This window comes from Phoca vitulina, unplaced genomic scaffold, assembly GCF_004348235.1.
Source record: "Phoca vitulina isolate PV1807 unplaced genomic scaffold, GSC_HSeal_1.0 scaffold27, whole genome shotgun sequence".
In the NCBI taxonomy this organism is placed as follows: domain Eukaryota; kingdom Metazoa; phylum Chordata; class Mammalia; order Carnivora; family Phocidae; genus Phoca; species Phoca vitulina.
In genome coordinates this window covers 23330633-23352947 of record NW_022589730.1, presented here as the reverse complement: position 1 = coordinate 23352947, position 22315 = coordinate 23330633, and the positions used below count along the sequence as shown (strand labels likewise).

The following is a 22315-nucleotide window of genomic DNA, read 5'->3' as shown; positions in this document are numbered from 1 at the left end:
ATAAAATTAGCATTACCATACTTTAAAAGTACACAAACTCATTTACAGCAAAGAACTTCTGGTGATAAGATTTTTCTTAAAAAAAGTGAAGAAAAATCCTCCAATATCATAACCGTGAGTGGGTAAAGGGGTACTAAAGTACAGTCCCTGGTGCTTTCAAGATGACAATTTAGTGTTGCAGTGCTTTTCTGAGAGAGGACATTGAACATCGGTTTATGGTGACTGTGATAAGAGATTAGTAAACTCCCTGCGAGCCAGTAACTGTGCCAGCAGGTGAGGAGAATGGCAAAGAATTCTGCAGAAGATCGAGGCCTAGACACATAAAAATAGCTCAGAGATAGAAAGCGTTCCTTAAGTGCAGAGGCCTCACATTTCCTGCGTCCCCCCTCTTCTGCTTCTCCAGCCACCTGTCCTGTATCCAGCTCTTAATCTCTCCTTCATCTTCTGTCTGCCTCCGCTCGCTGTCCACGAAGGACCCAAACTCCCAGCCTTCCTCTCGCCTCCTGGGCTGGGAGACTGGTACCCGCGGATTTCCCCCGGCCCGCCCGCGCCTGCGCAGAGCGTCTTCTCGCGCGAACGCGCTGCCATCCCCCTGGAGTACCCCGGCAACCCGGGAGATGCGGGGTCCGCCGTAAACCAGCTCTTGCTCCTTTCGTGGAACAACGGGCGTCGCCTGGGTCTCCGGACTCCTTCTTCTCTACACGGCCCCTCTCGCATTCCTCGAGATCGCGTCCACACTGGCGCGCGCTCGTCCTCAAAACAGTAACCTCAAAGAACCAGATCAAGGAAGGTCCCAGGGGGAAGGAACCCGGGCGCGCCGGCCGCGAAGTGGCGGGCGGAGCCCCGCCCCCCGGGCCGGCTTTCTGCCTCCGCATTGGTCCGCGCGCCCGTCAGTCTCCTCCCCGGGCCGCGCCGGCCCGCCTCCCGGCTCGCTGGCTCACTAAGCCGACTGCCTGGCGGCCTCGCCGGCTGTCGGCCTGCCATGCCTGTCCGAACCTGAGTAGCGCCGGCTCCGCGAAGCTCAGGGAAGAGGGGGGCCGGACTCGGCCGCAGCTGAGCATCGCGCGTGTGGGCGGCAGGGCCGCTGCCTCTCTCACCGCAGCACCACCTGTCGCGGGGTGAGACTTCGGGTAAGGCTCCGCGCAGCGCGCGGTTGCAGGCGGCCTGGCGCGGAGGGGCCCGGGCGGGAGCCGCGGGAGGGGAGCGGGCGCCCGCCTACTCCCGCCCGATCAGCCGAGCCGATTGCGGACCCGCCGCCGGCTTTCGCGCGTGCGGCCGGCCCAGACCCACTTGGCGGATGGGCGGGGCGGGGTGAAGGGAAGCGGCGCCCCGAGCCCGGGGTGAGGGCGGGGAGCGGTCAGGTCGCGGCGGTCCTCAGTACGAGCGTCCGCGGCTCTTTCCCGGGCACGGTTTTGGGGCTCGACTTGCCCGTTTCTAGATTCGCTGGTCCCAGGGCGGCCCCCTTCCTGCCCCTGAATGAGGTCCAGTGGCTTCCAGACCACGAGCGTCGCTCCCTCCCGCGCCCTTTGAAGACCGATTTTGTGGCTTGACACCTTTTATCAAATCTGCTCCTGCAGGGATGAATTAATGACAGGAGTTAGGCTTTGTGTGTGTGTGTTCGTTTGTTCGTTCCTCTCTTTAAAGGAAGTTTGCTACAAGCTAGAAAGTTCTGAGGTTGGAACAGTTCTGTCCATTCATGTGAAATGGCATAAATAGACCAGAATTGGCAGGTGTTTCTTTGAAGCTGGTGATAAGCACCTCTGCTTGTGTGGTGATGTTACATTTGAGGTCCTGGAATTGACTTTCTTTCGTGGTTACGAAAACAGTTTTAGAAAACATGTTGCCTTTTGATGAGAAGCATAATCAAAACAATACATCTTAACAATAGTGCTTCCTTACAAAATGCGTTATCTCCTTATCTATTTTCCCAATGCTTGTGGCAGTCACTTCTAAGCAGAATAGTTAATAGCATTGTTGTTTCTTTTAGTGTTGCAATTGGTAACAATAGAAGCACGTATTAATTGTCGGTTATGGGCTGGACATTGTTCTGTACATGAATCATCTCAAAATAACTCTTTGAGGTTGGTACTGTTATTTCCACCTAACAAATGAAACTAAGGCTTAAGAAGGTTAGGTATCTCTCACAAGATCACAGGTTTTAGGTGGCGAAGTCTGGATTCGGACTCAGGCAATTTAACACAACGACTCCAGCCCCCTCTTAATCCTGTTGCTTCTTAAGCATTGTTCATGTTGTTAAAGTAATTGCAGTGTTGTCCTCATGAATTTTAATCTTCATCGTTACTCATGAATTTATTCTTTAGTTTCCAGGCATCCTGGAAGTTAGAGAAGAAATAGTTGCCCACACTTCCCCCTCCCACCTTCCTCCATGTGTTTATTATGTGTATATTTATTTTGGACAAAATATAGATGAATAGATAATCTATTGTGTATCTACTAAAACTAATTGAGTTACATGTTACTATGTTACATGGTTTGCAGAAATACAGAAAAAACAGTTTAATTCTTGTCTTCTAATGTTGGACCTTTAATTAGCTTTGAACTTTGATTTGCAATCTGTATTTGACTCTTTTATGGTAGTTATAAAGACTTAATTAAAAGTTAGGCGTAGAGCCCAGATATGCTGATAGCACTTTTATCATTTATTAAGGAAATGTTGGGCTATGCTTTTGTAGAAGTTCTTCATTCTCTTGAGAATTAAATATACTCTTGCTCAGTACTTACTCCTGAGAAAGAACTGCTTACAGGTTTCAGCCTTACAAGGTGTTTATGTATAATGTTTTTGTCTTTCAAAATTCAGTTGTTATGGAAACACATTAAAAATTCATAAAAGAAAAACTCATTTACCATTTGAGAATTGCTTTTGCAAATTAACTCCTATAATGCTGCTGAAGCATAACTTGTATTTTCCTATAACAATAAGCTATTTTAAACTATATTAATTTTTATATTAAGTTAAACTAAAATAAATTATAATTTATGTTGGTGAATTTTTGACAAACTTAGTCATATTTTATTTATTTTATTTTATTTTTTAAGTAGGATCCACACCCAACTCGGAGCTTGAACTCACGACCCTAAGATCGAAACCTGAGCTGAAATCAAGAGTCAGACACTTAACCGACAGAGCCACCCAGGTGCCCCAAATTCAGTCATACTTTAAAACATAAATAATAACTGAAACCTATAGTTGTTTACTGAGGATCAATTTTAGGAGGAGGGCAAAATCCATACTATCAAAATCACTCTACATTTGATTTTCTGAAAATCTGTTTTATAAAAAGTTAACTTTTATTTTAAAGTCACTATTTTGATTATATGGCTGTATATTTCCCTTGATCAATATTTACAAATTTCAAAAGTAATGAAAAATACTATATTGATTCTGTAGATGTTGTTCAGAATGACATTTGATGTTGCCTGGATCTGTATACCATCCAAATTCTCATTACTGACCTAGAGATTTGATTTGAAATAGTTTAAATAAATACTAACCATGACTATCCTTATAGCCTCTTAATAAGGATTTCACAGTAGAAGATGTTGATGCAGAGACTAACAGGCATTCAGAAGACACCTTCTGACCACCTTAGTCTGTTTCTACTAACAGTGCTTAGATAACTAACATTTATAGAGCACTTAGAGGGCACTGTGATAAGCATCTTACATGGATTATCTAATTTAAATCTTAAAATGGCCCTGATTAGTAGGTCCTGTTGTTTATCATCCCCATTTGAGTGATGAGAAAACTGCAACAGACTTATTCAAAATCAGAGTTAGCACTGGCCAAGCCAGGATTTAAGTCCAGTAGTTTGATTCCAGAGCTTATCTTTGACTACTCTGCTAAACTGCCTGGATATGGATTTTATTGAATAAACTTTCAAGTAGTCAAGCTCTTTATGATGATGATAAAGCTCTTAATTGCTTGATACTTTATAAATATCATCATTACTACACACAGCTCTGCAAAATAGAGTTCCCCTCCCCTGTTTCATTGACTTCTAAGGCAGTCCCCAGACTTTTGGACTTGATGGGCAGGTGTGTATGGGGGGACAATTGGGACCAGACATAGACTGCCAACTTTTAATTCTGTCAAGGTTAAGGACCCTTTTAAGAACTATTGCAATCCACCATCCCCATCCTTTCATAAAAGAAAAGACATTTTTATCACCAAAAAGGTAGGAAGAACATAATTAGAACAGGAAATCAAGAGAATAAATTTTGTTCTATGAATGACTGTATTGCATTGTCCCAGTTTTTCTCATTTGGCCACACACCAGTGAAAAATGTGGTCCAGGCTAACACCAATTCAGAGACCATTTGGGAATGCCTGGGTGACACAACTGAATCCAAAACGGTGATGAGCTGAGTACAGATTCAGACTTCAGTCTGACTGCAGAGCTTGTGCTCTTTGCACCCAGTCATGACCTCCAATTTCTGTCTCCCTTGCATTGCCCTCCTTTAATCCCAAGTAGGGGGCCAGGGAGAGTAGTCTCCAGCAGCCCAGCCAGTGGCCTAACAGTTTCTGTCCCGGTCCAGTTTGTAAACACCAGAGAGTAAGTTCCAGGGCAAGGCCATGTGAATGACACACCAGGGGGAGAAACCAGAGGCATATCTCAGTATCCCAGAAACTGTCAAGGAAGCAAGCAGCTTGATTTTACATATTAATTAAAAATTAGAAGCCCTGCCTTTTGGTTCCTGTTTTTACTTCGCTCATTCTTAGAGTTCTTCCATCCCACCTGCATAACATAACATTTTATCTTGTTGCCTCTCATTGTTCTCATTACTGGTATTTAAGCCTCCCTGTCTATTTCTTAGTCCTTGGTTCTAGTTTTGGCAGATTTTTTTTCCTTAAATTTTTTTAACTTAGCACTGTTTTAAAGACACTATTAAAATTACTTTTATATTTTATTTTACTCTCTATCGCTTACTAGTAATTTCAATGATAAAACATTCTGTAATTATACTTTTTTGCATATAGTCTCATTTGATCATCACAATTATCTGTAAGGTCGATTTGACAAGTGGTGTTATCTTCATTATACAGACTAAATTCGGTATTGGAGAGAAGCAAAACTTTAACCAGGAGTTGAAAATAGATTTCATATAGTAGAATGCTGCTCTTAAGTTAACTACGGAAAGGAAAAACTTTAATTTTCTTTACTCGCAGTTTCAATTCTTCTGGCCACTAAACGTGGGATTTTTTTTTCCCCCACGCCCAGCAATTATCCGATTCTCAGCAGATGCTGACTGGGTTTGCTTTAATTTAACTTAATTCTGACACTGTCCATACGGAGATAGCTTCAGATCCCATAGGTTAAGGGTTCAGTCCCAAAAGACTGCCCCTACTTGAGATGCCAGTTGCAAGTCCCAGGTTGTGACGCATACTTCAGACCAACTCTCTATAAATTGAGGCTTCCCACAACCCCCTCCTGTTTTGATGATTTTCTGTAACGGCACACAGAACTCGGAGAAATACTTTACTTATATTTGCTGATTTATTATAAAAGGATACAACTCAGGAACAGATGGAAGGATACATAGAACTAGGTATTGATGGGAGTGGGGGGTGGGGAGACATAGAGCTTCCTTGCCCTCCCTGAGTGTGCCACCCCCCAGCACCTAGATGTGTCCACCAACATGAAAGCTCATCCGATCTCCTCGTTAAAGAGTCTTCAGGCCCTGCCCACTTCCCTTTCTGGAGGTTCTGGAGTGGGGCAGAAAGTTCCTACTCTAATCACTTGGTGTTGCTGGTGACTAGCTCTATCTGAGGCTTTGTAGTGGTCCATCCTAGGCGGACCATAAACTCAAATGTGATCAAAAGTGGCTTCTTATGAATAACAAAAAATACTCCTATCATTCAGGAAATTCCAAGGATTTTTAGGAGCTCTGTGCCAGAAACTGGGGACAAAAACCAAATATATTTCTTTTTTTTTTTTTAAGATTTTATTTACTTATTTATTTTTTGGGGGGCAGAGGGAGAGCAAGAGGCAGAGAATCTCAAGCAGACTCTCCACTGGAGCCTGTCTTGGGGCTCGACTTCAGGACCCTAAGATCATGACCTGAGCGGAAATCAAGAGTCGGACATTTAAATGACTGAGCCACCCAGGAGCTCCCCCAAATATATTTCTTATTATACCACAAGTACTGATTACAAAATGAAACTTTTTCAGATTGTCTTTGATTTAAAGTAAAAAGTATTCCATACTATATCTTAGATTTGCCTACCTCACCAATATACTGCAATACTAATCCAGTCTTTTGGTACCAAAGTTTTAATTTTGACAAATAATGCTCTCTCCTGGAAGAACCACACAAACACATAATCAGTGCTACCATTTCAATCTTTTTAAAATTTATTTTGAAATGATTTGAAAGGCTTTGGTTACATACATCATACTTCTTGGCCCCTTAAGACTTCACTGTGTTTTCAGAACAAGGATATCTCTTCCATATGATTATCAAATACAGAAAATTTTACAGTACTTTTATTTAAGCTACAGTATATCTTCCAGTTTTGCCAGCTGTCCCAATAAGTGTCCTTGATAGCATTTTTCTTTTGATTCAGGTTTTGTATTTAGTTGTCATATGTTCCATCTTCTTTAAATTACAGTAGTTCCTTACTGTTTGTCTTCCACTGACTTTTTAGAGTGACCCAATTATTTTGTTGTATATCTCTCATAATTCTTTTTTATTATTATTATTGAAGTATATTTGGCGTATGACATTGTATAAATTTAACTTGTATAACATTAATTTGATATATTTATATATTGTAACATGATTGCCATTGTAGTGATAATTATCACCTCTCATGTTATGTAATTATCATTTCTTTTTAGTGGTTGGAACAATTAAGATCTAGTCTCTTAGAAAGTTTGATGATTATAATACAATATTGTTGTCTATATTCACTATACTATGTATTATATCTTTAGGAGTTGCTTATTTCTTAGGACTCTTACTGCAAGTTTGTACGTTTAAACATCTGTCCTATCCTCCCACCCCAGTCCCCATCTCTCATGATTCTTGATGTCCTTATAATCAGATAGATTTTTTGTTTTTGTGGCCACATTTATGCACCACATTTATATGAAATATCCAGAATAGGTAAATCCATAAAGATAGAAAGCAGGTTGGTGGTTGCAGGTACTGGAGGAGGGGAAGAACTATTTAATGGGGTAGAGTTTCCTTCTGGGATGGTGAAGATGGTTCGGAACTAGGTGGATGTGGATTGTACAACATTATGGATTTTCTAAATCCCTCTGAATTGTTCACTTTAAAATGGCAAGTTTTGTTATGTGAATTCACTTCCATAAAAATTAACTTAAAAAATAATCCCACTGTAATGGTTTGCTGCACCCCGTATACCCACCTTTATTTCTAAGCAAATAAAAATTCCAGTAAAAAACTTATTGCCAGATAATTGCAATGATTTGTAATGATTAAGATAAATTGGCTTTGCAAAGTGATTTTGAGTGGGAGAATTGACATGCAGAAGGAATCTATTATATTCCCATTTTAAATATTTAACGTGTAACGTGTTATGTAGAGTTTTCCATTTTGAAAAATTCCCATGTGTTTGTGATGGTCGTGAAAGGGCAAAAACATGTTTTCTAGCCAATATGCATGTTTTTTAATATTAAATAACAGGTTTTTATGAAAACAAAAAATATTTAGTACATTACAATTAAACGCTGACTATTATTAGTACATTAAAATCATACAGCTAGATTAAGAATTTGAATAGCTTCTCTTCCTCTGAATGTTTATGCTGCAGGCTTTCCTGTTACTTACTTTTCCACCTTCAACCTAAACTCCCATATGCATTTACATGGGCCGCATGTCTTTGTTTACTGATGTTACCTTGTTTCTTAATCTCTCAATTTCTTTCTTTCTCTCATAATCGGGAGATACAAGCCTTGCCACACTTGTGGCTTAGAAAAAGAATAAATGTTTAGCACACGGTAGTATCCAGTATATACAAAATAGCAATGATTATTAACTAGGGACTTAAGAGTATTGTCAGGAAAAGTCAGTCATTGTCTTCACCCAATTATTACTTTTTTTTACAACGGTTACAACCTCTAGAAACATAAATTTACTTTGATAAAGCTTTTTCAAGTGTGGAAAATTAAGCTTTCCGTATCTGCTTTTGAAAACTGATACCTGATGTGCATGCAGTTCTATAATATGTTTCTCATCCTTTATTTGCTTCTTTTTCCCCAGGTGAAAGGAAAGATGTTGTCCCGGTTAAGAATAGTTGCTACTCCCTGTACTGTAGCATGTCGTCATATGCACATAAAAGAAAAAGGCAAGACACTCATGTTGAACCCAAGAACAAACAAGGTTAGTAACATTAATACTAACATAACATTTTCTCTCTTCCTGGTAAAGGTTTGATATATTTTAGACTGATAAAGTATGAACTTTTTTTATTTTGTAGCTTTATACTAAAACTATTCAGAGGTAGGTGCTTTTTCTGCATGACTTTCCACTTTTCTCCACATGGCAAGAATCATGACTGCTTTATGGCTCCCAGTTTCACCCCTCACAACTTATACCACCAGAAAAAGATTGACTTTGTTTCCTAGTTTCAGCTCAGAAAAATCCCTAGTATAGCAATCTGGCCAGGACTTTTGGCCAGTGTGGGATATTTAGATTTACCCAGCTCAAATCCAATTGAGCCCTTGGAAAATGGGGTTAAAATTGTAAAATGAAATTTTGTCTAATGTCTATACCTCCACCCAGCTTTTTGCACACAAATCATTGCACACAAGTGCTTTTGTCCATTAATCTCACAGTACTGCTTCAAAGTGGAGAGACTTTTTTATACTCTTTATACTCTTGGGGCAGAAGTGATGGGCATTATTTTTTTTTTTTTTTAAGATTTTATTTATTTATTTAATTGACAGAGAGAGAGGGAGAGACAGCGAGAGAAGGAACACAAGTGGGAGAGGGAGAAGCAAGCTTCCCGCCGAGCAGGGAGCCTGATGCGGGGCTCGATCCCAGGACCCTGGGATCATGACCTGAGCTGAAGGCAGTCGCTTAACCGACTGAGCCACCCAGGCGCCCCAGTGATGGGCATTATTGATATCTAGTCTTGCCTTTATTCCATGTCCAAGCTGTGTTCAGTGGGCAAGCCCCTCTCTATTTTCTAGTGGTGATATTAATTAGTAAGTACACATACTTCTAGAAAGAGATTTTTTCACGGAAAGCTTGTAAGAGGGTACATTGAGTTCATTGTAATATGTGAAATTTACCTCTTGGGAATAATGCATTCAGATTAAGGTGTGATTTATTTTAAAACAACGGTCATCAGAAATTTGCCAATCCCACTTGTTTCCCATGATGGGGGTTGAGGATAACTAATTGTACAGTATGATATGTTTTGAAGGATTTCAGGCCTACAAAGGGAAATTGACCAAGGGTTACCCAGAGTGCCTTATCTTTGCATTTTTGGTACCTTGGACAGAATGAGAATTCAGCAGGCAGTAGTGAATTAAATGAAGCTTAATGAGGGATTTTCTAATCCTCTCTTGTTTTTGCCTCGCTTCCCCAAATCTTGCTTGCTCTTCAAGATGCAACTCATTCAAAATCCAGTTCTCCTGTAGAGCCTTTTCATACACCAGAGACTGGAATAATCGCTCCCTTCTCTGAAACCCTGTAGCAGTTTTTATCTTCCTGTTCCTATGGCAAGTAATCAATATCTGTTGCTGTGTGCTTCCTTTCATGTCTTAAGTTGTCATTGAAGTAATTGTTGGTATTTACGTTTCCATGAATTTGTATTTCTTAACTGTATTTCAGGTTCCTTTGGGGCAGGGACCATTCAAAATTTTATATTTTTTACAATGCCACAGATATAGTAAATATTTGCTAATTATATTGTTCTTATTTTATTTTTATCCTTACAGAAACTATTTAAAATGTACTATGAGAGAATGGTGAGAAATGTATAAAGTACATTAAGTGGCAAGTTAATTTTAAGGAGGAGGGTAGTCTAAAATGCATTACAATACTTCTGTAAAGAAAATAAAATCTAGGGGCGCCTGGGTGGCTCAGGCGTTAAGTGTCTGCCTTCGGCTCAGGTCATGATCCCAGGGTCCTGGGATCGAGCCCCTCATTGGGCTCCCTGCTCGGCGGGAAGCCTGCTTCTCCCTCTCCCACTCCCCCTGCTTGTGTTCCCTCTCTCCCTGTGTCTTTCTCTGTCAAATAAATAAAATCTTTAAAAAAAAAAAGAAAGAAAAGAAAATCTAATGCTCTGGCCCTCTGAAATCTCTAAGGTTGAATAGCATCTGTAAGATTACCTCATTACCCCTTAAGCATCAAGAAGAGTTTTTTGTTGTGTGTTTTTAAGAAGGAACGTAGACTAGTGATTCCTGATTTGAGGGTCATGAACTCCTTGGGAACTTAAAAGAAATCACGTTTGTGCTTCAAACGTTGTAGGCTAAATGTTTTAAGAGTATGTTGCTGCTATGATTAATAAAATAGTAATTTTAGGCAGTATTGAATTCTTTTAAGATTGTAATCTTTTAAGATGTTCTGTAATCACTGTCTACTAAAGGCAGACCTGTTATTATGTCTTTCAGGCTTTTTCATTGTGGTAAATAGTGTACAGTTTACAGTTGTAACAATTTAAAAGTGTATAGGTCAGTGACATTAAGTACATTCAGTGTGGTGCCTCCATCACCTGAAATGGAAACCCAGGAGCCATTCCGCAGTCACCTCCCCTTCCCCCTCCCCCTCCCCCTTCTCAGCCCCTGGCAACCCCGAATCTGTTTCTCTTCCTATAGATTTGCCTATTCTGGTATGAACATGAAATTCTTTACGAAATTTTTTAAAAGTCCTTATACTTCAAAGGATTGGACATCATTGTGCTAGGTTATAAGCAGGAGTTTCAGTGTGAATTTGAATTTACTAGCCATGAAACAATCACGCTTCATTTAACCTCTCCAGACCTCAGTTTTCTCACTGAAATCATGTAGGTAATATAGCATTTTGAAATATTCAAAAGGCTGTGCAAGTGGAAGATTGGATTTCCCCTTTTCTCCTCATGCTCATTTGGTAACCTTTTTAATAATTTTTTGTTTTTTGGTTTTTTTTTTAAAGATTTTATTTATTTATTTGACAGAGAGAGACACAGCAAGAGAGGGAACACAAGCAGGCGGAGTGGGAGAGGGAGAAGCAGGCTTCCCGCTGAGCAGGAAGCCCGATATGGGGCTCGATCCCAGGACCCTGGGATCATGACCTGAGCCGAAGGCAGACGCTTAACGACTGAGCCACCCAGGCGCCCCTAAATAATTTTTTGAAACTCAGCTCTGCATCCTTTCCTGTAGGAAGCATGCACTTTCCAGTTTGTACCTGGAGCACTGGTTTTATGGTTCTTAGTTCTGTGAGGGTTTTGTTTGTTTTTATTTTAACTTCCCCTGGCTGGATCTCTAATAGTAAACTAATTCAAATTTTTCTTATTTTTTGCATAAATAATAATTATATTATGACTAATAAAAGAAAGAAAAATCACATTCCTACCATCCCAGTATATCATCTGTTTTTATTTTACCAAATCCCCCTAAAATTATATTTACTGGGACACCTGGGTGGCTCAGTCAGTTAAGCAGCTGCCTTCCACTCAGGTCAGGATCTCAGGGTCCTGGGATCGAGTCCCACATCGGGCTCCTTGCTCAGCGGGGAGTCTGCTTCTCCCTCTGCCTGCTCTGCCTGCCGCTTCCCCTGCTTGTGCTTTCTCTCTCTCTGACAAATAAATAAAATCTTTTAAAAAAAGTATATTTACTTTGAAGATCATAGGATATAATTTTATATGCCATTTTACTACTGGGAAGAGTATATTATAAATAATCTCCATGATCCTTCATAAGCCTTCTGTATATGGCTGCATAATAGTCCAGTAGGTAGATTTGGAATCACAGAGACTGAAGAGAGACCCAGTTTGACCCTTACAGGCTTGTAATCTTCAGGGTAGATATAACCTCTTTGGATCCCAGTTTCTTCCCCTAGACTGCTGTGGAGAAAAAGGAAAATTATAAAGCTACTTTAGGCACTCTAAATTCTATGTAAGTGTGAGTAACTCCTTTCAGGGGATGTTTTATAATTTAGTTAGCCATGATGCTATTGTTGAATATCGTTTTCAGTCTTGACATTATGAATCATTAGTTATTAGTTAGCAGTTTTGTAAGTAGGTATTTGGTAACTTTGTAATTCCTGACAGTTTATTCTAACTGCACTTGGAGGGAAACAAATAGGAGATTTTTCTTTCTTCCCAGTGTGTACCTATACATTCAAATCTAGTTAACGGATTTTTATCAATATTGGCTTATGTGAAGAAACTGGGTGTGTCTAAAGGAAAATAGCTCAGGGGATCTTTCAGGATCAGCCAAAGGAGGCACACTTCCACTATGTTAATTGGGAGGGTATTGCTGTGGCGTAGATGAGAAAAGGGCAGACATGGTGGGACAGGTTGCTGGGGTGGGGGTTCCCCACTCAGCTCAGAGTCTGCTTGAGATTCTCCCTCTCCTTTTGTCCCTCCCACTGCTTGCACACACTCTCTCTCTCTCAATAAATAAATAAGTAAAATCTAGAGTTGGACATCCAACTGACTGAGCTACCCAGGCACCCCAAATAAAACGCTTTTAAGTGTCCCTTAAACCTAAGTAGGAGATAGGCAGTGACACCTTGTGTAGCCAACTCATTTATCTTGGGCAGTAGGGTAGGTGAAGCACCTTTAAGTGAACTAATTAGTTCATTTAAATCTAAAGTTTAGGGGTGTCTGGCTGGCTTAGCATTCGACTCTTGATCTCAGGGTCATGAGTTCATCCCCGCATTGGGTGCGGAGGTTACTTAAATAAATAAATGAATAATTTAAAAAAATGAATGAAGTTTAGCTTTTCCACTTTAGCCTTGTACTAGTGTGGGAAAAGGAAGTAAGGGTGACAGTTTGGGTTTTACCTCTTTTATATATCCCAGCCTTAGGTGAAATATTACAAGGAGAATCATGAGGTGCAAAGATTTAGTGATTTCAGTCTCCTCCCTTTTCTCCTTTTCCAGTGTAGCTAAAGGTTTGTCAATTTGGTACATCCTTTGAAAGAACCAACTTTTGGGTTCACTGATTTATTTTTCCAGTTGTTTTTTCTGTTTTCTATTTCATTTATTTTCACTCTGATCTTTTGTATTTCCTTCTTTTTTGCTTCAGGTTTAGTTTGTTCTTTCTCTCCCCCACTAGTTTCTTAAGGTGGAAGTTTAGATTATTGAATTGAGATCTTTCTACCTTTTTAATGTGGACGCTTACAGCTGTAAATTTCCCAGTGGGCATTGCTTTCACTGCATCCCCATAAGTTTTGGTATGTATGTCTTAATTCATCTCCAAGTATCTTCTAATTTCCTTTGTGATTTCTTCTTTGGTCAATTGGTCATTTAGGAGTGTGTTGTTTAAAATCCATGTATTTGTGAATTCCCCAAATTACCTTCTATTATTGATTTTTAATCTCATTGCATTATGGTTGGAGATCATACTTTGGATGATTTAAATCCTTTTAAATTTAATGAGATTTGTTTTATGGTTTAACGTGTGGTGCGTCCTGGAGAATATTCTGTGGGCACTCGGTTTGAAGGATGCATATCCTGCTGCTGTTGTGTGGAGTGTGCCATACACGTCTGTCATGTCTAGTCACTTTATAGTGTTGTTCAGGTCTTCTGTTTTCTTCTGATTTTTGGTGTAGTTGTTTTCTCCATTATTGGAAGTGAGGTATTGAAGTCTCCAACTTGTCTTTCTTCCTAGGATTCTGTCAGATTTTGCTTCATGTATTTCTGGGCCTTTTTCACAGATGCGTATATATTTATAATTGTTACATCTTCTTAATGGATTGACCCTTTTATCATTATAAAATGTCCTTCTCTGTGAACAATGTGTGTTTCCCAATCTATTTTGTTTGTCATTAATTTAGCCATTCTAGCTGTCTTTGGGTTACTATTTACATGGTATATGTTTTTCCATCCTTTTACTTTCTACCTAATTGTGTTTTGAATCAAAGTGTGTCTCCTGTAGACAGCATAAAATTAGATCATGTTCTCCATCTTGCCAATCCATGCCTTTTTATTATAGATTTTAATCCATTTACATTATATAATGGTTGATAAGATACAATTTATGTCTGTCATTATGTCTGTTGGTTTTCTAAGTGTCTTGTCTTTTTTGTCCCTCTCTTTCTCCATTGTTCCCTTCCTTTGTGTTAAATTGATATTTTCTAGTATACCGTTTTAATTCCCTTGTCACTTCTTCTACTGCCATTTTCTGATTTATTTTCTTAGTGGTTTGTCCTGGGAATTATAATTACCATCTTTATAACAGTGAAATTCAGATTGATTCCAACTTAATTTTAATAGTACATAAAAACTGTTCCTGTAGGGACGCCTGGGTGGCTCAGCTGTTAATCGTCTCCCTTTGGCTCAGGTCATGATCCCAGGGTCCTGGGATCGAGCCCCGCATCGGGCTCCCTGCTCAGCAGGAAGCCTGCTTCTCCCTCTCCCACTCCCCCTGCTTGTGTTCCCTCTCTCACTGTGTCTCTCTCTGTCAAATAAATAAATAAAAATCTTTAAAAATAATAATAAAAAAATAAAAACTGTTCCTGTATAGTTCCATCCTTTCCTTTGTCTGCTTTTTCATAAAAATTACATGTTTATACATTGTGTGACCATCAATACAGATTTATAATTATTTCTTTGTGTAGTTGTCTTTTTTTTTTTAAAGATTTTATTTATTTTTTGACAGAGAGAGACAGCAAGAGAGGGAACACAAGCAGGGGGGCGTGGGAGAGGGAGAAGCAGGCTCCCCACTGAGCAGGGAGCCCAGTGTGGGGCTTGATCCCAGGACCCTGGGATCATGACCTGAGCCGAAGGCAGACGCTTAACGACTGAGTCACCCAGGCACACTGTGTGTGTGTAGCTGTCTAAGTCAGGTAGGAGAGACGAAGAGCTACAAACAAAAAAAAATACATTGATACCGACTTTTATATTTACCTATATGGTGATCCTACTTGTGTTCTTGATTTCTTCATGTAGATTTGAGTTACTGTCTAGTGTCTTTATTTCAGCCTGAAGGACTCCCTTTGATATTCCTTGTGAGACAGGCCTGCCAACAACGAGTTCTCTATTTTTATTTGAAAATATCTAAATATCTTCTTCATTTTTGGATAATGTTGTAAGGATTTAGAAATTCTTGGTGGACAGTTTTTTCTTTCAGCACTTTTAATATGTCATTCTACTGCCTTATGGCCTCTGTGGTTTCTGTTAAGAAATTAGCTATTCCTCTTTTTGAGGATCCCCTGTACATGATGAGTGACTTCTCTCTGCTTTCACGTTTCTTCTTTTGTCTTTTAACAGTTTGAATATGATGTGTCTAGGTGTAGATCTCTTTGAGTTTTTTTCTGATTGCAGCTGTTGAGATTCTAGGATGTGTGTTTCTTCTAGGGGTAATGTTACTCATCAAATTTGAGAAGCTTTTGACCATTATTTCTTCAAATATTCTTTTATCCTTTTCTCTCCTTGCCTTCTGGGACTCCTCTTATGCATATGTTGGCACACTTGATGGTGTCCCACAGGTCTCTGAGGCTCTGTTCATATTCACTCATTGCTTTTTCTTTCTGTTTCTCAAACTGGATAATCTCAATTAATTTTTCTTGTGTTTGCTGATCCTTTCTTCCACCTGCTCAAATCTGCTGTTCAGCCCCTCTGAATTTTTTTATTTCAGTTATTGTACTTTGAATTCCAGAATTTCTATATTTGGTTCTTTTCATTGATATGTTGTAGTTGGATATCATTCTTGTACTTCCCTTTAGTTCTTTTTTTTTTTTAAAGATTTTATTTATTTATTTGACAGAGCAAGAGACAACAAGAGAGGGAACACAAGCAGGGGGAGTGGGAGAGGGGAAGCAGGCTCCCCGCTGAGCAGGGAGCCCATGTGGGTCTCGATCCCCAGGACCCTGGGATCATGACCTGAGCCAAAGGCAGACGCTTAACGACTGAGCCACCCAGGGGCCCCTCCCTTTAGTTCTTTAGATGTGGTGTCTTTTTGTTCTTTGAATATATTTAAAATCACTAAAGTCTAGTACAATGTTTGAGCTTCCTCAGGGACAGTTTCTATTAACTACCCTTTTTTCCTGTGCGTGAGCCAGACTTTGTCTTTTTGCATGTCTTACAATTTTTTGTTGAAAACTGGACATATTCAACAATGTGGCTGCTCTGGAAACCGGATATTCCTCCCAGGGTTTGTTGTATTGCTATTGTCTATTTAGTGACATTTCTGAACTAATTCTTTTAATGTGTGTAAAGTATAATTGAACGACTTCTTTAAAGTCTTTATTCTTGTTTTGATATGCCCACGAAAGTCTGCTTTGTTAGCTTAGTGGTCAACTAATGACCAGACAGAGACTTAAATACCTAAGGGCTCTGTGTACATGTTGGGGCATGCCTTTAGGACTCGGGCAGTTTACAACTACACATCAGCCTTCACTTCCTGCTTACACAGAGGCTCAAGGTTAGCCAGAGGTGGGAGCTAAGGGCCTTCCCAAATCTTTCCTGGACTTGCCTGTAGCTCACGGTGACCGTCTAGATTCTTAGGAATATGTCAAGCTTTTCAAATTCCCACTCACCATGTGCACATTTTGTTCCTCAGCTTTTCGTTTTCAGCTTTTTGGTTAACCTATTGTTTGCCTCAGCTGTCATCCACTGCCTTAGGCAGCTGCCATGTTAAATAATTACCTCTGATTGTTTTCAACAAGCTCTTCTGGAGAAAAAGCTGTTCACACTGGGTGAACTCCAAATCAGATTAAATAAAGATAGCCTTGCAAGTGGAGTCTTCCACTGAACCACCAGACAAGTCAAATAATGACAAATTTCCTGAGTATGGGGCTTTAGAATTATCTCTAGCCTCCCTCTAGTAGCTGCCAGGCTGTTTTTCAAAGCGATTGCTTCATAGTGATTGCTGTTTTCTAGGCTACTATGGAGCTGGGGAGGGAAGCATAGGAATAAGGCAAATAAAAATGTCATAAAGCTTGCTGTTCTTTTGAGAATTCAGCTGTTTTTCTTGAATAGAATGTTCCCTGATTGATGAAGCCTTTGGTTAGTTTCCAGAATTCTGAAGAAGTTTATTCTGATCACTTGGCCAGTGTTCTTACTGCTTTTATAGAGGAAAAGATTTGGGAAGTCCTTACTCTGGCATTTTCACTGCCATCAGTTGGATGAAAAGAATTTAACACACAACTGAATATCAGAAATTGGAAAAGATTTTCTTATGACATACGTTAATTTCTTCCTAAGTATCATTGCTTCTTTTGCCCTCTTCAACTCAGCGTCACCTCTTTCTAGCCAAGGGTAGCTTCTGTCATCAGTTTGGTCTGTGTTCTTTCAAGCTGTATTCTGTTAATTTCGTTTCTAATGTATGCAGGCATCTGTGTGTAATATGTATTTTATGGGGGTTTTCTGAACATAATAGTCAACATTGAGTGTGTTTGATTTGCAGCTTGCTTTTTTTCCTTAACTATGTGTCTGAGAGATAATTCTACATAATTGGAGATCTGTGTTTAAGTGTATGGTGTGTCATGGTATGGAAATACCATAGGTTCCTTAACTGTTCCATGATTGATGGACTTTTAGGTAGTTTGTAATAGTTAAGAGAACTAGAAACAGTACTATAACTAATCTTTTTGTATACGCCTCTTTATTTTATGTATGAATATTTCTCTAAGATGGCTGTCTAGAAATAGTGTATATACATTAAAATTTAAGAATATTTTTAAGTTGTCTTCTAGAAACTTAAACCTGTTTACATTTCCAGCAATGGTATGTGAGAGTAACTCTTTTACCACACCCTTACCAACACTAGAGATGATCAGTCTTACAAATTTTTTACAGTCTGGGCAAAATGATATCTTACTGATTTAAAAAAAAATTTACATTTAAATTACATTTTGTAGGATAGCACCATTGCAACCTCAGTAAGCAATAAATTTTCATCCTTTTCTCCTTTTTAGGGAATGGCATTTACATTACAAGAACGACAAATGCTTGGTCTTCAAGGACTTCTACCTCCCAAAATAGAGACACAAGATATTCAAGCTTTACGATTTCATAGAAACGTGAAAAAATTGAATGGCCCTTTGGAAAAGTAAGAGTTGATTAGATGTTTAGTTATTTATTGATGCTCTGATCAGAAAAATTGGGAGCATGATGGTTATTATTGTATAAGAAATATGCAGTCTTATAATGAAGTTTGTGTTTTAGGCAGTTAACTGTTATTTTATAATGATTATGTTTCCTTTATTTCACTGAATACTTGTGTTCACTGTTGTAAAATTTAGCAGAAATCTATTTTTTAAGCTTAAAATCACAGAGCATTTCAGCCTTGAATGGAATGTTAGAAGCAAAAGCTATCATCTGATTTGTACCCTTTCTATTCAACAACTTTTATTAATCCTCTACTTTGTGTGTGCCACTGTACTAACCACTGAGGTTGTAAAGTAGGTAAAAGACAGGTGACCATTTAATATATCATCCAATCCAGGGGAGTGAAAAAGAGAAGTAACTGAAACTGTCCCAGGCGAACTAGAATGTGTTGCCACCCCAGTAACACACAGCCCTGCCTTCTAGGAGCTCATCAGTAGTTACACTGTGATCATCATTGTACTCTATACTGCAGTGTGCAGAACAATGACAAAAAGGTACATGCAGAGGATGTTCTGAAAGTTCGGCCCCTAGCCGAACTTAGGGAGTCCGTTAGAGCTTCCTAGAGGAAGTGATGCCTGAGCTGAGTTTTAAACAGTATGTTACAGGTGGCAGGTAAAAGGAGAAAGAAGGGCAAGGTATTCTGTGTAGAGGGATCAGTCTGAATGCAGAATTAGAAATATCTTTTGGGTTTGTTAAGTACGGGAAATTGTTTGATGACAGGTGAGAGTGGTTTCTTTGATCTGTCAGGGCAAAAGGAAGAGTACAATAGACTGAGAAATGATTGAGAGGAAAGGAAATGCACTTTTTCAAGAAGTTAGGTAAGGGGATAGGAAAGACACTGAACAGTAAGTAAAGCAAGACTTGGGTTTATAGTCCTGCTTGGGGACTATATTTTGCGGGGGGTGGTATTTTTCAGGCTAGAAGGAAGTTGAAGGTGCTTGCGCTGTGAGGAATGAGCCCAGAAGAAAGGGTAACTGATAGAACAAGATCCCAGAGAATGGAAAGGGACATAGGGTCAAGTGCAAAAGTAGAGCTCATAGGGTCAAATGCAAAGATAGAGAGCACTGGGTTGGGTACAGAGGTAGAGGCTGGCCTTGAACAAGAAAAAAGAACAGCTCATTCTCTGAGGCGAGATTGAAGATAAAATACAGACACAGGTAAGAAGGTGGTGTATGTAGGTGGTGGAGCAGAGCTTGTGAGATCTCATCCCACCTGATGACCTTGATTCTCTCTATGATGTAGAATATGAAGGTTGTGGCTAAGATTTATAAGGACCAAGGTTAAATAGAATTGGTAAGGAGAGTGATAAATGTTTAGAACAGCCATTTAGCCAAAAGTGAAGCTGAACAAGGACAGATTAAAGGCATGGGTAGGCCCGGAAGGCCTAGTGGCATAATCTTATTTGTATTGATGCCATTCTGCCCAGCAATGTTATTTTTCCACAGAAAAGGTAAAATGTAACAGTAATTCAGGTTTGGGGTTTGCTGGGCTGGCAAAGATGCTACATTAATTCATTCAGCTAATATTCATTCAGGGCTCTTATGTGCCAGGCATTGTTTTAAGCTCTAGAACTACAAAAATGAGAAATTCAGCCCTTGCCTTCAGGGGGTTCATGGCTGGAAAAGACTGACGCTGTGGCAGGGTAGTGCGGTGATAAAGGTGCGGGGGTGTTCCACAGTGGTGAAGATTTGTTGAGAGTGAGAGGCTTGCTCATGGGATCCAGAGTGGGGAAAAAAGAGAGGCCAGGAGGGAGCCTAATAGAAAAGGAGGAAATGAAGCGATCCAGAAGTCAGAGGTCTCCCTAAGAACTGTGAAGTGGGGCATTATATAGCTAGCCAAAGGGGAGAGGGTTATGATCAGAGTACTGCATTAGTGGCATTCGAGATTTCTGAGCTGTAACAGTCCTAGGTGAGGACAAGATCCAGTGGGAAGCATTCAGAAGAGTGACCAAAGTGAAATGAAGGTGAAAGTGAACCTACTGGTATTATTTCTGTCTGCAGTAGCTACATAGAAAATATTATTCCTCTTATAAATGGAATCACTTCTCCCTATTTGTTCACCAAATATTTGCACACCACTTATATTCCATTAACTTTGCTAGTTACTGGAAATACAGATTTATATAAGGCAATAGTCCCTAGCTCATGGTATCATCCAGGCTGGAGGGAAGACAAAGTCAGGAAGTGGAGTGAGAATTGCAGAAGTAGGAGTAGGGTGTTGAGGGACCTGAAAACAGGAAAATCTGTGCAGAGTATGTGTGTTGGGGGAGGGGAACGGTCAGAAAGGGAGAGTGTGCCACCTGTGTTTGATTCAGGGAGTGTAAGTATGGGACTGTGCATGGATGGAGGGTGTTCCAGGCAAAGGGTGTCTTGTATATAGCAACACCAAGGTAAGAGATGTGGTGCATTTGAGAAACTGAAGTAATTTCAGTAGGAAGATGAGGCTAGAAAGTAGGCAGAGGTCTTGTTAACCGTTTTAGAAGCATAAGCCTATTTAATGGGTGTTTGGAAGGCATTCAAGGAGAATAGAAATGGTCGGAGTTATTTTTTTAAGAGAAGAATAGATTGGAGCAGGGGGGCAAAGTTCTTAAAGTGGTGCGCCTGGGTGGCTCAGTCAGTAAAGCGTCCAACCCTTGATTTCAGCTCAGGTCATGATCGCAGGGTTGTGAGACTGAGCCCTGAGTTGGGCTCCATGCTGGCGTGGAACCTGCTGAAGATTCACTCTCCTCTCTCTGCCCCCACCTCTAAAAAAAGAAAGAAAGAAAGTTCTTGAGGTAGCCCAAGTGAGAAATGATGTTGGCTTGGACAGAGTGAGGGTGGAGGGGAGTTATAGGTATATTTGAAAATTATTTAGCATGTGGACACTGTAGGTCTTGTTGATTTATTAGACTAGGGTAAGACAGAGTGGGAGAGGAAGAAATCAAGAATGGGATCTCAGATCCCCATTCGGTCAGATGATAATAGGAGAGACAAGTTTGAGTGAAAAGTAATGAGTCTGTTTTACACATACTTAATTCAAGATGATCACTGGCTTTTTTCTTTTTCTTTCTTTTTTAAAAGTAGAAGCATCTACAGCTTTTTATTTTTTTAAGTTCATTTATTTTATTTTATTTTTTTAGTTATCTGTATACCCAACATCAAACTCACAACCCTGAGATCGAGAGTCACACACTCTTCTGACTGGGTCAGCCAGGCGCCCTGTCATTGGTTTTTTTCAAGTCAACATTTCCCAGTTTTCTAAACTTTATTCTTGAAAAGCCATTTATTATATATGTATACAAATTTACCATTGCCTTTGTGGTACCGCTGCACTCTTTATGGACCTTATAACGCATTTAAGCTACTGGATTCTAACTCCACAAGGGCAGGGGTCACTTCTTACATCCTGGGAGTCCAACATAGTGCCTGGCACATAGTATTTAGTAAATAGTTGAATGAATGCCACTTTATTTATTTTTATTTTTTTATTATGTTATGTTAGTCACCATACAATACACCATTAGTTTTTGATGTGATGATCCACGGTTCATTGTTTCCATATAACACCCAGTGCTCCATGCAGTACGTGCCCTCCTCAATACCCGTCACCGGGCTAACCCATCCCCCATCCCCCCTCCCCTCTAAAACCCTCAGTTTGTTTCTCAGAGTCCATAGTCTCTCATGGTTCATCTCTCCCTCCGATTTCCCCCCCTTCATTTTTCCCTTCCTTCTCCTAATGTCTCCATGCTATTCCTTATGTTCCACAAATAAGTGAAACCATATGATAATTGACTTTCTCTGCTTGACTTATTTCACTTAGCATAATCTTCTCCAGTCCCATCCATGTTGATGTAAAAGTTGGGTATTCATCCTTTCTGATTGAATGCCACTTTATTTTGCTTCCATATTTACATGTCAGTCACCTTGAAGGTTATTTCCTTGTGAGTAGGGTGGTCTCTTGGTAGTCTTTGCATTTCTAGTGCCTGGTACAGAGCCTGACTCACAGTAAGGGCTCAATAAATGTTAGCTGTTGTTTCTGCTGTTCTCCTCCTCCTCTTCTTTGTTATCATCATCTACCATTTAAG

General features: G+C 39.8%; 1 protein-coding gene across 3 annotated transcripts in view; it reads left to right on the top strand.

The window, feature by feature from the left end:
• Positions 1-358: 358 nt before the first annotated feature.
• The window catches only part of ME2 (malic enzyme 2), a 54310-nt gene continuing 32353 nt past the window's right edge, over positions 359-22315 (top strand). Inside the window, exons 1-3 of one of the 3 annotated variants that reach the window (XM_032422747.1) lie at positions 359-1130; positions 8248-8367; positions 18060-18193. In XM_032422747.1, coding sequence (XP_032278638.1) covers positions 8260-8367; positions 18060-18193 — 242 coding nt within the window. In that variant the 5' untranslated portion in view covers positions 359-1130; positions 8248-8259. Of the gene's footprint in view, positions 1131-3118; positions 3156-8247; positions 8368-9599; positions 9714-18059; positions 18194-22315 lie in introns of those variants that run through there. The other 2 variants (XM_032422748.1, XM_032422749.1) reach the window with 2 other exon arrangements.